Source organism: Rhinolophus hipposideros, assembly GCF_964194185.1.
Source record: "Rhinolophus hipposideros genome assembly, chromosome: 16".
Taxonomy (NCBI): Eukaryota; Metazoa; Chordata; class Mammalia; order Chiroptera; family Rhinolophidae; genus Rhinolophus; species Rhinolophus hipposideros.
Window position 1 is genome coordinate 50,013,008 of NC_138062.1, and position 14,501 is coordinate 50,027,508.

The following is a 14,501-nucleotide window of genomic DNA, read 5'->3' on the forward strand; positions in this document are numbered from 1 at the left end:
GGATCCTGGGAAAAAAAACGAAAAACAAAACTGTCTGCAAGGATGAAATCTTGCTATATATCTTAACTGGCTCTCTGAATCCTTTAGAAAATATACTAACATATACCCAAAGTCTGATGAGGGCCAGACACTCCTGGGTATACATTTCATAACTCAGGTTGTGCCAAATATTCAGAAGAAGCTCCAGAATTTCGAAGCTGGACCCTGGACCCCGCAGGCTGCCTTGATGTCAGAAGCCTTCAAGGTTTTTAATGGTCAGGACTGGTTGGAGGAGACTAAAAAGAATAAGAGAGGAAAAAAAGAAAAGAAAAAAGGAAGGGATAAAGATTGGCTGCCATAACCCGGGGACCACGTCAAAGTGACCCCAGACAATAGAGAACTTTCAGGCCAGGATGCACTCCCCATACACACCCCAGAGGGTGCCATTGCAACTGAGGCACAATCAATGTGCATACTGCAAAAAGAAGGGGCCTCTTAAGTTTTTCCCCCTCATGGCTAGCCTCTGGGTTGAGAAAACCACTTCCTCCAACTGAGGAGGCCAGAGCACTCGCCCGGCTCCAGTCCCAGAAAGATCCATGGTCATTGTAACAGCGGAGCCTCGGTCACCCTCAATATGACAGGTAGGAAAACTACATTTTTGTTAGATATTGGAGCTGCCTACTCTGTCCAGCCCATTGGGCCTCTCTCTAATACGAACTGCACAGTGACGGGAATAGAGGGCCAGCCTAAGGTAAGACAATTTACTTTTCCTTTATTTATGATACTGGGTCTAAGATTATAACTCCTTTCCTATATGTTCCTGAGTGTCCCATTCCTCTAATTGGCCACAACTTATTGTCTACATTGGGAGCCTCTCCAATGGAATAAAACTGGTTAGCAGGCCTATGAGACTGTAAGAGTCTGAATTAGGACGAGCTCCTACTTTGGGGCTTCCAGATTAAAAAAAGAAAAAAAAAAAAGCCTTTTTCCCTTTATGTACACAAAAGACTAGGCCAATCTTCTAACCCAAAGATTGGGACCTGTACAGAGACCAGTGTCCTATTTTTCAAAACAACTGGTCCTGTGACCCAAGGATGGCCTCAGAGCCATAGTGGCCATGGCCCTCCTAGTCAGGGAGGCCCCCAAATTGACTTTGGGACAACCTCGCAAAGTCTTTACACCTCATCCGATCCAGGACATGTTAGAAGTAAAGGGACATCCTGGCTAACTGGAGGGAAGCTTACTCAATACCAGGCTCTATTGCTAGATACCCTGGACCTTACCTTAAGGGCATGTCAGACTTGAAACCCTGCCACTGTGCTTCCCTCAGCTACGAGCAAAGTCTTAAAACACTCTTATGTAAAAACCCTAATTGAATGGACCTACAAGATACCCCTTTGGGAAACCCAGATGAGGAGTGGTTGACAGATGGCAGCAGTTTTGTAAAAAAAACAAAAACAAAAAACACTCAAAAAACAAAATATGCTATTGTCAGTCTGAACTGGATAATAGAGGCAAAAACACTTCCTCCAAGCATATGAAGCCCTCCAGGGCCTTCAAACTTCCTTAGATTCACCGGCAAATGTAGTCCTTGACAATAGACCGGCTATCTGCTGGCGGAGCGGGGGATGTAATCTGCGCTGCCTTTAATAAAACCTGCTACACTTATATTAACAACTCAGGGAGAGTCAAAACAAGTACACAGACCTGTCGATAAGCCAACATCCAGGTTACATCGCTATAACCAAGAGACCGAATCCTAACAGAATCTGGTCGGTGATTAAGAGCGCCATCTACAGCCTTATTTGGTTTTTACCCATTTTAAGGTCTTTAATAACTATCCTATCGCTGCTCTTTGGTCCTTGTCTGTTTAACCTCCTTGTCAAGTTTGTTTCTTCCAGCCTTCAACGAACAGTTTCATGAAACACGTGCAATGGTTCCAGCCAATCCTGACCAATGAAATACCAGGCTCAGGAGCGTATCCACCCTTGGATCAGGTTGCCAGAGATTTCTACTTCTCCTGGGTTTACGGTCTTGACAGAGTCCCTCTATCAGCAGGAAGTAGTTTCAGATAAGACCTTTGAAGCAACCCCCTTAAGATTAAGGAGGATAAAAATCTCTTAGAGGGGAATATAGTCTGTGGTCACATAATGTAGTCATGCAGAACCTTGACTCACCTCCCCTAGCCAATAACGAGCGGACAGAACCATAATCGCAGAAGAGATAAGCGGGCCCAGGGCAAGTTGCTAAAATCACGCTTGCACATTAGTTAAAAGAGCAGTCCTATAATTAACTTTTCCTCATTATGATAATAAGAAATATTCCCCTAGGCAGAGATTTAGGATGCTAATGAGACCTGCGATGCAAGAAGGAGCAGGTAGGTACACAGCGCAGGTGCAGTGCAGGATCCACCTCAATATAGTTTGGGGAAGGGAAAGGAAAGGGGTGGCTCCTAATACCAAGAACCTATAAAACCACTGAATCTGTAAACCTGAGGGAGCCACATCCATTCTCTTTCCGAGTGTGCTCCCTTGGTGCATCAAGCTTTCGCTTTAATAAACCTTTCTCTCTGCAAAATTGTTTCGCTCTTGTTTTCTGTTCTGACAGGGGCGAGGACCCCTGCACAGGTAACATACTAGAAGTCTGCTAACTTGCTAAGATTGGCCATTTCAACGTGGGAGGCGGGACGACAGGCATAACGGTGGCCTGACATTGGCCACTGAGCTGGTAAGAATATGGCCACGGCTACCCACAGACGGGCGCCGAAAGAGGCGAAGAAGCCCGGGCGGGACTTCAGCAATTGGCATGCGTGGTGCAGTGTGACGCTTACTTGTGATTGATTGGCCGAAGGATGGGATGCCGGTCTTTTATTGGCTAATGCCTCTTGGGGTGGGCAAAGTGGAAAGCCAAGCGGTCAGCGATTGGCCAACACGGCGCGGGACGGACATTTCGGGCGCGGCGGGGACGCACGACCCTTGGGCGCTGGCCCGGTGCCCCGGGCGCGGGTTCCTGGTCCTGGCGTGCGATGGCGTCGGGCGGTGGGCGCTGGCTGCGCGGCCTGTGGGCAGCGGGGCAGCCACTGTTCCAAGGCCGTGCGCTGCTCGTCACCAACACGCTGGGCTGCGGCGTTCTTATGGCGACCGGGGACGGCGTGCGCCAGTCCTGGGAGATCCGCTCCCGGCCCGGCCAGAAGTTCGACCCGCGGCGTTCAGGTAAGTTGACGGGCGCTGTTGGCCCCTAACCCCGGAGAACCTTTGATCCTGACCTCAGACTTGAAGACCCCTAGGCCAGATCCGCGGGCCTGACCCTTAACCTGTGGCCTTAGTCCTCGGCAGGACCCTTGATCTCCGCGTGCACCCTAGAACCTAACAGCCGCCCCCGGGTCTCCCCTCTCACGCGTGTTTATAACCTGTCCCCCTCCCACCCCAGATCTCTGTCCTCTTCCTTCTCCGGGTCTCCATCTCGTCCTAGCCCGGGTCTCTGTCCTCTCCCATACCTGAGGTTTCTCTTCACTCCCACCCTCTGAGTCGTCCCCTCCCACCCCCCTGGGTTTCTGTTCCCTCCCATAGCAGCGTTTTCTGTCTATTCCAATCCCGTGGGTCTCGTCACCGCCCACCCCTCGGGCGCTTCCCTCCCTCCTGCACTGAGGGACCGAGCACTGAGCACGCGAGGCTGCACCCGGGGTAGTCTGGGAGCATCCTGGCCCCAAAGTTCCCTTCCCGTTGTGCCCGGTTTTCTCCTCTGGAAAGCAGGGCAAAGGTAGAACACCCTCACAGGGTGAAGGGTTGAGGTGAGATGTGAAAGGAGGCCTGGCTGTGGAGCTGGTAATGGGCTCTGGGAGGGTGTCAGGCTTACCCAGGTCTTAGCCAGGGAGGGAGTGGATTAAGAAGTTTGCTGGACAAAAAAAAAAAAAGTTTGCTGGACTTACGTGGCCCCCCTGATTCTTGCATTACCCTCAGCGAGCATGTTTGCGGTGGGCTGCAGCATGGGCCCCTTCCTGCACTACTGGTACCTCTGGCTGGACCACCTGCTCCCTGCATCTGGCCTCCGTGGCCTTCCAAACATCCTCAGGAAGGTCCTTGTGGACCAGCTGGTGGCCTCTCCCATGCTGGGTGTCTGGTACTTCTTGGGTAAGGAGCCCAGTGAGCTTGGGCTTTGCAAACGCTCATAGGTTGGGAGGGACAAAGCCAGACTTGGGTTAAGAAGGATGCAGAGGTACATTTCTGATGTACCTCCTGTGTGGGTGGCCCTGGACTGGAGTGTGGGTCACAGTGGTGACAGGAGAGACCCAGTGGGGCAGGTGTAGGTGTGAATGGCAGAATCACAGACAATGGTTCTAAATGTAGGAGGGATGAGGAGAGTGTCTGTCTGATGGGACAGCCCCAGACGGTTGTTGGGAGGGCTTCCTAAAGGAGAGGAACTCAGTTGAGACTTGAAATAGGAATCAGCAGCCAGAGAAACAGAACAGCCCATGCAAAGGCCCTAAGGCTGAAGGAAGAGGAGCTGAATGAGACTAGGGTTTGATGGCGCGCAATCATCCCAGTTTTTAGCTCTGGGAAGAAAGTTGCTCATTTCCCATCCCCCAGGACTGGTAATAAAACAGCCTCAGCATTAGGAAGGGTGTGTCTCTATCCTTCCTGGTATGTGTTTATTTGTAACCCGTCTCCCTCACTGGGACCTACTTGCTCAGTGTTGTTTCCTCACACCTGCCACCCTACTGTACCGCTCTTCCTACTGCAAAGCTTTTAAATGTCCTGGTTCCTCAGCTTGGGAGACTGTCCCTCAGGGTCCCGCCCACTTCATTATTGGGACTCACCAGCCTCTGACACTCTCATTTCCTTCCCAGGTCTTGGCTGCCTAGAGGGCCAGACCCTGGACCAGAGCTGCCAGGAGCTGCGGGACAAATTCTGGGAATTCTACAAGGTAGGCGTACTCTCCCAAACACCTCCCATCCTGTTCATTCCCCACTCCCTTCCATCTATCCTGCCCCACGCCTCGCAGCCATCAGGCCCCCCCCCCCAGGTCCCTTTGGCCCATCCCTTACCGTACTTTGCACCTCCCCACAGGCTGACTGGTGCGTGTGGCCCGCTGCGCAGCTGGTGAACTTCCTCTTCGTGCCCCCCCAATTCCGAGTCACCTATATCAACGGCCTGACACTGGGCTGGGACACATACCTCTCCTACCTGAAGTACCGGTGAGCACAGTGGGTGGACCCAGTTCCCAGGGGACTCCTCAGGGGCCACACATGTGAGCCCCACATGGCAGTACAGCTACCCTCCAGCGTGGAGGCCTCCTGTGCCCTTGACAGCCTGCATCCTGGAGTGGGTGGGTGGGGAGCTGATCACCAACGGGATGAATACCGAGCCTCTCTCAGCTATCTGATGGGACCTTGGCCAGGTCCCTGCCGCATCTTTCCAGTGAGGCTGACCCCAGCCCCCAGACAGGTGGAGGAGGGCTCCGTGAAGAGGAACCTGAAGGACCAATGCAGCATGTGGCCAGACCCTCTTGTGAGGACAGATCCCAGGTGCCCTAACGCCACCTGGCTGAGTGCCCCTGGGCAACATGCAGACTGAGCTACCCTGCCTCCCAACTGGATGCCAGACTGGGCAAGACTGACCTCCAGCTGACCACCAGCCTGGGCAGTAAGGGGAGTGGGCTTCTGAAGCAGGCCAGGCTAGGGTCCTGGGCCAAGTCCCAGCCCCACCCCCATTCCTGGGCGTCTGGCTGGCATACCCCTTCCAAGCCTACTACCAGGCCTCAATTTCACCATCTGGAACACAGCCATACAGCTGGGTAGTCATCCCCCAGCCCTTCTCACCCAGAGCCTCAGGGCCCAGGATGGCCCATCCTCAGCACTGGGCCCCAGCTACCCAGATAGTCCCAAGCCCCAACCCCACAGCACTACTGTGGGCTGGGCTCTGGGCCCTGGAACCAAGGTGGGGACATCGCCCATCCCCTCGGAGCAGGGCCTGGCCTGGAGTCGGCCCCCAGGATCTGGAGCCTTGGGCAGGGCTAGGCAGCGCCAGTGTCATGCTCTGGTCACGAACTGTGGAAACGATTAAATTCTATCTGTAATTGAAAGTCTTGTGGATGACTACGCCAGTGCTGGAAGGCGGCACTCGTAGGGACACAGCATTGTCCATTTGCTTTATTGGGTGTGTGTAGTGTTGTCATGACATCTCCTGGGGGAGTGGGGGCACATTTGACACTCATGACATCAGATAGGTCTGGTGGGGGTGGGGGGTCCTAGGGTGCTGAGTACCCACAGCAGCCTCCCCTCCAAGAAAAAAGGTACAACCTTGGGGGTCCAGGAGCCACGAGGGCCATTGCCCAGTTCCGACCCACCCTGTGGTCCTTGCTGAGACCCCACTATGGCCTCAGCCCCCCATGTCACAGCCAAGGGTCTGGCAGGCCTGGCTACCTCCCATCATCCAGTTACCCTGCCCTTGGGTATCATCTGGTCCCTCTTAAAAACCGAGAACTATTCATGGGGGGGGTGAATTTTTAAAAAGGTAAGGTCTGGAGAGGAGGGTGAGTGGTAAGTTCAAGGGGCCACGCCACGCCACGGCAGAGCGGGGGACAGGGCTATATGTACAGGGTGGGTGGGGTGCCGAGCCCCCAGTGGACATCTCCAATAAATAAATAAATAAATAAATAGCTACAGTAATAAATAAGGGTGACGGGCTAAGTCGGGGGCAGGGGTCTCGTGCCCACAGCCGGGGGTGGGGGCGTCCAGGTCAGACCTGGGGGAGGACGCAGGGTAGGGGGGGAGGCAGGGATGGGGACCAGGATGGGCCAGCTCGCGCTCAACAAGCGCAGTCCTGGTGTGGAGGCGCCTGCTGGTCCGTGAGCTGTGGGCCCTGCTTGGCGCCCGTAACCGCGGGGTCGGCCGTGTCCAGCGACTCAGACATCTTCTCGCAGATGACATCCACCAGGCGCTCAAAGGTCTGCTTGACATTAATGTTGTCCTTGGCGCTTGCCTCAAAGAATTCGAACCCTGTAGTCAGGGAAGGGAGGGGTGAAGACCCTGGACCCCCCCCACTCCTAGAGACGATCCTCTGAGGCCAGAAATACCCGGAGATTCCCAGTGCTGACCATACCAGAAAGGCACTGGCAGGCCCCATGGGAAAGTAACAGTGAACTGAGTCAGCCCTGTATTTCTTGCACTCCTTTCTTGACCCTAAAACTGTCTCCTTATTGTCCCCAGGACCCTGGCAAGACCCACTCCTCTCTTCCCCACCACTCAGCCCAGCCCCATGCACTGACCCTGGTGGGACCTGACACTCAGATCTGGTTGTGCCCTCCCCTGTTCACACTCTCATTCCTTGTTGCCCTCAGAACAGTCCCAGCTCTTCACAGGGCCAGGCCTTGCGTGATCAGTCACCCAGTGAGCCTCATGTGGCAGCTATGTAAGACTATTTGCCAAAATTCATAGGATCTTTGCCCAAACTCTTCTCCCTGAAGGACCTCCCTTTCTTCAAGTACCAGGTACAGTGTCTCCCCCATCCAAGAAGCCTTACTTATGCCAGGCAAAGCCTGGCTCCCCGCTGGACTCCCCCCCGCCCAGGTCCTTCTCCCTCTACCCCCACAAGACTGGAGGCCTTTCGTGGGCCCAACAACACCCAGCACAAAGTTGGGCAGTGAGGATCTCAGAATGAATCAGTAACTTCCTGCAGAGTAAATTATATACATCCGTCAAGGTCCACCTTGCAGAAAATATAAATTGTCTAGATAGGAATCCAGGCCCCAGCCTGGCTTTGCTGAGAGACCGTGGGTGTGCCCCTCCTCTCTCAGGGCCTCAGGGTCCCTCTTCTAGCCTGTAGGTGTCTCGCCCCACCGGGCACTCACCGAGGTGGTCAGCCAGCTGCCGGCCGCGTTCCGATGATACCACCCGCTCGTCCTCCATGTCACACTTGTTCCCCACCAGCAGCACCTGGGCATTGTCCCAAGAGTAGGTCTTGATCTGGGTCGACCTGGTGGAGGGGGCCACAGGGGCAGGTTAGGGCTTGGAGGATCCGAGCTCCACTTCCTCACCCCACTCTATTCATTGAACACGGCAGGTTCAGTTCTTCCAGCCTCTGTCCTGCCAAGAGCACTCTCCTCTGTGTCTCTGCTCCAGCAGTTCCCTGACTTGGAAACCCCACTTTTCCAGCAGCCTCCCATCATTCCCAGATCTCTGCCTCTGGAGAGAAGAATTTCTCCTTCAGCAAAACCAGAAGTTTTTAAAAATTTATCATTACTTTTAGGCAGAAAATGTAAATGTTCATGTCCTTCAACCTGTGCAAACTGTCCTTATATTTTCTGCACCCCCCTCTAGATTTTTTTCTATATGTTTATAGTTTCATTTTTCCACCTGAAATCCTTTTTTCCCATTATTTTTGAGCCAATGACATCGTGTTTTAATGATTATAGATTGATAGCAGGTCTGAGACCCCAATATTGTCATTTACATTTCTACCAGGAGGCGGGGGCTCCCTCATCAGCCTTTGCCCCAGGCTTTGTCCCAAGCCCAGCTCAGAACACAGTCTGAGGGGGGGTAGGTGTGTGCTCACCAGTCTTGCACAGCATTGAAGGACTCCTCGTTGGTGATGTCGTACATGAGGATGAAGCCCATGGCACCCCGGTAGTAGGCTGTGGTGATAGTTCGGTACCGTTCTTGCCCCGCCGTGTCCTATGGAAGAGGAGAAGATGAGAGAGGACACATACGGAAGCTCCACAGAGTGGAAACGAGCTCTGCAATTGTCCACTCCAGCACCCCAGAGGCCCAGAGAGAAGTAGGGGCTTCCCCAGAGACACAGGAAGTCAGGAAGAGCCAGCCAGCTGCCTGCACTGAGAACTGGTGTTCAATCATCCTACAGAGCTCAGTACCTGCAGAATTGTTCCCTCTCATCAATACACATGTCTAGGACACTGCCCTTGGCCACACCTTGCACTGGGCACTGGGGACACAGCTGTAAACAAAGTAGACAAAAATCACTGTCCCCGTGGAACTGACAGCTCAGGGCAGGAAACGTGAAAAGAAAAAAATATAGGATTGAGGAGGAAAATAAAGCCTGACCGGCATGGGCAGTGTAGGAGACGTGGAGATCAGGAGAAGGACAGCCCAGGCAAAAGGCACAGCCAGAGCAAAGATGCTGATGTAGGACGGTCTACTATGTTTGAGAAACACTAAGGAGGATAAGTTGAGGATGGAGGAAGACAGACCGGGGGGAAGTATCACAAGGACACACCAGGCAGGGTCTCCTAGGCCTGGGGAGAGATGCCGGCTTTCCCCTGCATGAAATGGGAGCCCTGGGAGGGCTTGGAACTAACAGGCTCCTTCAGGCCTCTGTGTGGTTGGGGGAAGTAGCCAGACAACCCTAGGGGAGGTACCTGTGCCTCTACCTGGCAATGAGTTTGGGGACCAAGATCTGGTGAAACCTCAGACATATGGAAGAGCTTGCAGATGGGGGAAGTGAGGCACCAAGCCCATTCATGCTCCTGCCAATATCGAGGTAGGAGAGGACCCAGCGTTGTCTCCTCCCCCAGCCCTGGAGAGCACTGATTAGGCTCTGATGGAGGAGCAGGGGTGCTCTCTTCTGTGCCTCTGGTATCTAGTAGGCACCTGATACATGCCCAGTGTACAAATGAATGAATCTAGACAAGAATGAGATAGGCAAAGCTGGGGCTGCTTTTCTGGGAAGGGAGCGTGATGGAGCTGGGAGCTCCCCAGCTGGACCCACCCAGATCTGCAGCTTGATCCTCTTGTCATTGCGGTAGATGGTCTTGACCTTGAAGTCGATGCCCACAGTGCTGACGAAAGCGGGCGTGAAGGAGTCGTCTGCGTAGCGGAACAGGAAGGACGTCTTGCCCACGCTGCTGTTGCCAATGATGAGGATCTTGAACATGTAATCGAAGTTCTGGTCCGAGGACTCCTTCTGCCCATAGCGCGAGTCTGTGGCCGACGCCATCTAAAGGTGCAGGGCACAGGCTAATGTGAAGGGTCCCCTGCCATTCCCAGGCTCGGGATGTACAGAACACCAGAGCCACAGAGAGGGACTAGCATGCTAAGATTACCTTCATCCCATCAGAAGTCCCAGTACTAACTGTGAAGCCCAAGGCAGAGGGCGGGGCATGACCTTGAAAGGTGGGGGTGAGGGGTTCAGGAAGGAGCTCAAAGCAATAGGGATGGGGACACCTCTGCAGCCCCCTCCAGCAGGCCTGCACCCCAGATCCAGCTGTAACCCTACGACTGCCGCCAGGACCTACCATCAATCATTTGTTTCTCAGAACGGAGAGCCAGTGCACGTGCACACTCGTACACACGTGGATGGTCCACGAGGGGATAGACGTCTGCAGCCCCTCTTTCCCCAGGCCCCCAGGGTGGCAGAGCTCAATCTGAGGCAGCTGCATCACATGATGGGGGCGGAGCGTGCACACGCTCACGTGCACACAACAGGGCACACACACGCATACAGGCGAGTGCACATATGAGGGTCGAATAGTCGGCGCACAGGACAGAGACGCAGACACCTGCCTGCACACTGACACGCATATACAAATGTGCAAACCTACCCGTGCGCGTGGCGCCCTCCCCCCATGCAGGCGTGTACACGTCACTCACATGGTCAAGTATCCCCGTGCACATATGCACACGATTGTGCACGCACACACACAATCCACGCGTTTCCCTCCACACGCGTGCAGCAGGCACACACTTGGGTCAGTCCCTATAGGGTTATACGAACATACCCAGGAACACACGCAAGGGTACACAAAGACCCACCGGCACAGAAGAGCGCGCACACGCGTGTGCACACCCCGCGCACGCGCACGCACAGCTTCCCGCAAGGCACTCGTCTCCCCTCCCCCTCCGCCGCAGAGCCGGGGGTGGGGGGGTACGGGGGGGTGAGAATCGGACAAGTAGCGGAGCCAGAGCCCTATCCTTCCCCAGGCCTGCGACCACCGCATCCTTCCCCCCTTTAATACCCCCATCCTCGTCTCCGACCCCCGCCAGCCCACCAGTCAAATGAAGGTTATTTAGGTGCTCCCAGCGGGAGCGCACCGGGCGGCCCCGGGGCTCACCTTGCCTTGCACCGATGCGGTGGTGACTCTAGCGGCAGCGACTTTTTTGGCAGCAGTGGTGACTGGCCCCCAGTGAGCTGATGTGGGGCTGCGCGGCAGCGGCGGCAGTGGCAGCGGCTCAGGCCCCTGCAGTCCGCGGTGACGTCCTGCAAAGAGTGGGGCGGGGCCTCACATGCAGATAAGTCCGTGACACCACCCTGGGGCGGAGCCGCGCATGGAGATATGGCCCACTGATGCTCGCAGAGCCAGGAGGGGCGGGGCTCCCACGCAGATTGACGCACAAAGGGAGCGGGGCCCAGCGTGCGTATCCAGTAACGGGTGGGAACGTTGCAGGAGGGGGAGGATAGCTTTCCGGCTCCGCCTCTCCTCAGTGTCATGGAGGCGGGGCTGCGCGTCATTCTCTCACTGGCTTAAGCACCCGAGCGACGGGCCGAGTAGCCAATCAAAGATTATTATCTTCCTCCTTGCGTCCAATGGTGGCTCTCTGGTGACTGAAGGGACGAGAGGCTGAGGCCTTCGCTGAGCCGGGATCTTCAGGGGGCGTTCCCCTTCCCCGCCCCCGCCGGTTCAGGTTGGACACTCCGGCGTCCCCCACTCAAACCAGAATTCTGTGACCTATTCCCAGTTTCAGAAAAGAGGAACAGAGGTCGAGAGCTGCTCCATGACCCCTATTTATGGGGCTCAAAATAAATAAGTACAAAAAGAAGAAAGAGAAGAAATAGGGGTCTATAGAAACCAATTTCTGAGCTATAAAACCCCCAAAATGGGCTGGGCTGGTAGATGCACCACCCTGTTTCTGAGATGAAAGAGGAGATAGCCATCAAGAGGGCAACCCCTCCCCACCAATTCCCAGAAAAGAAGGAAAGGAGCTGATGGACGCTCCAAGAACCCCTCCCTTCCCTGCGCCCCATTTTCCAGAAAAAAAAATTCAAAGAAAAGGCGGAACAACGACAGAGAAACGACCTATCACCTAACACCTGGAAACAGGGAGCGTAACAGCGATACCTAGAGACCTAACAATAAAGATGCAAGGCTGGAAGAGAATTCAACGCTCCCTGGTTCCTGAATTAAAGACAGGGCCGCCGATACCCCCACCCCCTCCGTCCTGGGGAAACAAGACTCAAAGTGGAGATTTGGGGGGTTGAGATTCTCCAGCGTTTCCCCCCCAAAATCTTGAGGAGGAAAAGTCAGAATTGCGGGGGTGGGAGAATGAGACCCTGGCTCCCACACGAGGTCCCTGCCCCCCACTTCCTCCGGTCCCCCGAGTGCGCGTGGTCCCAGGAGAATCCTGATCCCTCTGATTCCTTCCCAAGAGGAAACGGGGGGGGGGGGGCGGGGGGAGGGGCTAGTCCTGTTTATAAAAAGTCTGCCAGCTGCAGAGGCGCGGGAGAGACCAGAATAACTGCGCTTGGAGGCTGTCCCTCCAACCCACGCCTGCTCCCAGCGCCCTGGAAATGTGAGGTCGTCCCTCCCGCTCTGCTTGCATTTATTTTTTCTAAGGGTAACATTGTTGTCCCTCTTCCCCATTCGGACTGTAAAAGTACCACGAACCCACTGTGGAGAATTGGGGAAATTCAGAAAAACATAAAAAATAAAAATAAATCCACCCCAGTCTCTCCCCAAGGGGAGACTGGCAGTTGAGTTCCAGCTCTGGGTGGGGCTTGGGGCGCAGCTGGTAGAGGGTCTGGAAGTGCAGGACCGCTTGGTTCCCTGACCTCCCAAATGCTTGCTTTGGGCTTCGCCGGCACTCAGAAATACCTGTTTTTTCCCCCGTGTGGGTGGCACTAGGAAATACCTGTCCCCCCCCCCCCCCCGAGGGAAAACCCACAACAATGTGCACCAGCTTCTACCCAGAGGAACTTGTATTTTAACATCGAAATAATTCAAGGCCTTTACTGCTAAAAATCAGCATTCCGCTCTGGAATTAGGGATAGCTGCATGGGGGGGGGGGGGCTGCATGCTTTGGGGGGTCTTCTGTGTGGCAGGCGGGGGTGGGGGGAGTGGGCAGAGCCATGTCGGAGAAAGGCCCTAAACCCTCCCAGGTCCTGTCCTACTCAAAGTAAAGTCCAGAATCCTCCCCATAGCCCAGGTGCCACAAGGTCCGCACCAGCTGCTTCCCATCTCATCTTTCTCCCCCAGTCTGACATTCCTTCCTCTGGTTCCAGGTGCGATCCTGCCTCAGAGCCCTTGCACCTGCTGTTCCCTCTGCCTGGAGCACTGCTTCCCCAGCTCTCTCTGGTCCTGGCTCTCTCATCCCCTTCAGGTCTCTGATCAACACCCACCTTCTTCAGTTTCACCCTGTCACCTCCTATCACATCACCATATTTCTCCTTCCTGACACATCAGAAGTGATTATGTTTTTTATCCATTAGCCATCTGAGAGCTCTGAGAGCACCTAGACCTATGACACAATAGGTATCCTGTGATGATATGACACAGATGAATGAATGAATGATTGGAGAGAGAGTGACTTTGACCAGGGAATTTAGGGAGGACCTCTCTGAAGAAATGACATTTGAGCAGGAACCTGAAGGAGAAGGAGCTGGCCACGGGGAGAGTGGGGAAACAGTGCTCCAAACAGAGGGATCAGCAAGTGCAACGACCCTGAATCTGAAACTTACTAAACAAGCTCAAGGGACGGCCCCTCTCCAGTTCTGTGAGGAGGTGGAGCAGGCAACATTTTCTCCCTTAACAGAGGGCAGACTGAAGTCTTGAGAGTCACCCTACCATTTCCCAAGGGCTGGAAGTTCCAAGGGTTCCTGTAGCCCTTCTTCCATCCTCCTCTTTGGGTCTAGGGTGAGCCACAAAGCCAAGAACCCCAAACAGGAGAATACAGGGGACCTGGAGCATGTGAGTGACTTTGGTTTCTACATCAGTAAAATGGGAGAAGAAAGAAGCAGAATTAATTTACACTTTGAGCATGTATCTCAGTGCCTGGCTCAGGTCACGCTTTCCTCAAACATTACCTGTTGTTGCAAAGAGCCTGTTTTACCAGTGAAATTACCAAGGCTTCAGGGGGTTAACGGTCTTGTTGAAGTTGTCAAAAATCCATCTTTGGGGACACTGGGGACAGCACAGAGGACCTGACCCAGGCCTCCTGGAATCATGGTATGGAGAACGTGGCAGACACGAATCAAAAAATCCCCCCAGAGATTCCACCAGTGCCAGCCTGGGGTGGCGAGTCAGGGAGGACTTCCCAGAGGAGAGGTCGCTGAGCTGATACTCAAAGGATGAGGATGAGGGGAAAGATAAGCATTACAGTTGGTGGGCCAGCATGTGCAAAGGCCCTGAGGTGGGGCCATGCTTGGGGTGTGGAAAGCCAATGTGGGTAGAGTGTAATCAGTAAGGGAGAGCAGGAGGATGCCTGTAGCCCAAATTGAAGGGGACTATATGAGTGTTCTTATGAACAGGTAGAGGAAAATCTGGAGGAAAATAAGGTGAAATGCTGAAGGCAGAAG

At 54.3% G+C, this 14,501-nt stretch overlaps 2 protein-coding genes across 4 annotated transcripts; one reads left to right on the plus strand and one right to left on the minus strand.

Annotated features, from left to right (window-relative positions):
• Positions 1-1,398: 1,398 nt before the first annotated feature.
• MPV17L2 (MPV17 mitochondrial inner membrane protein like 2) lies at positions 1,399-6,080 on the plus strand (the record flags this gene model as incomplete). Of its 3 annotated transcripts, XM_081076892.1 has the most annotated exons (5): positions 1,399-3,191; positions 3,939-4,109; positions 4,826-4,902; positions 5,046-5,173; positions 5,377-6,080. In XM_081076892.1, the coding sequence occupies exons 1-5, from the start codon at positions 3,005-3,007 to the stop codon at positions 5,510-5,512; spliced, it is 699 nt and encodes a 232-aa protein (XP_080933018.1). In that variant the 5' UTR covers positions 1,399-3,004. The 3 variants fall into 3 exon arrangements, with proteins under 3 accessions (XP_080933018.1, XP_080933020.1, XP_080933019.1); XM_081076894.1 differs by lacking the exon at positions 3,939-4,109 and having other exon boundaries at positions 2,917-3,191; XM_081076893.1 differs by lacking the exon at positions 5,377-6,080 and having other exon boundaries at positions 2,918-3,191; positions 5,046-5,177.
• A 32-nt stretch (positions 6,081-6,112) lies between these two features.
• Positions 6,113-11,199, minus strand: RAB3A (RAB3A, member RAS oncogene family). Its single transcript, XM_081076906.1, has 5 exons — positions 11,044-11,199; positions 9,702-9,929; positions 8,532-8,650; positions 7,828-7,952; positions 6,113-6,976 (listed from the first exon to the last, which is right to left on the minus strand). Exons 2-5 carry the CDS (start codon positions 9,927-9,929, stop codon positions 6,786-6,788), a joined length of 663 nt encoding a protein of 220 aa, XP_080933032.1. The 5' UTR covers positions 11,044-11,199; the 3' UTR covers positions 6,113-6,785.
• Positions 11,200-14,501: the final 3,302 nt, after the last annotated feature.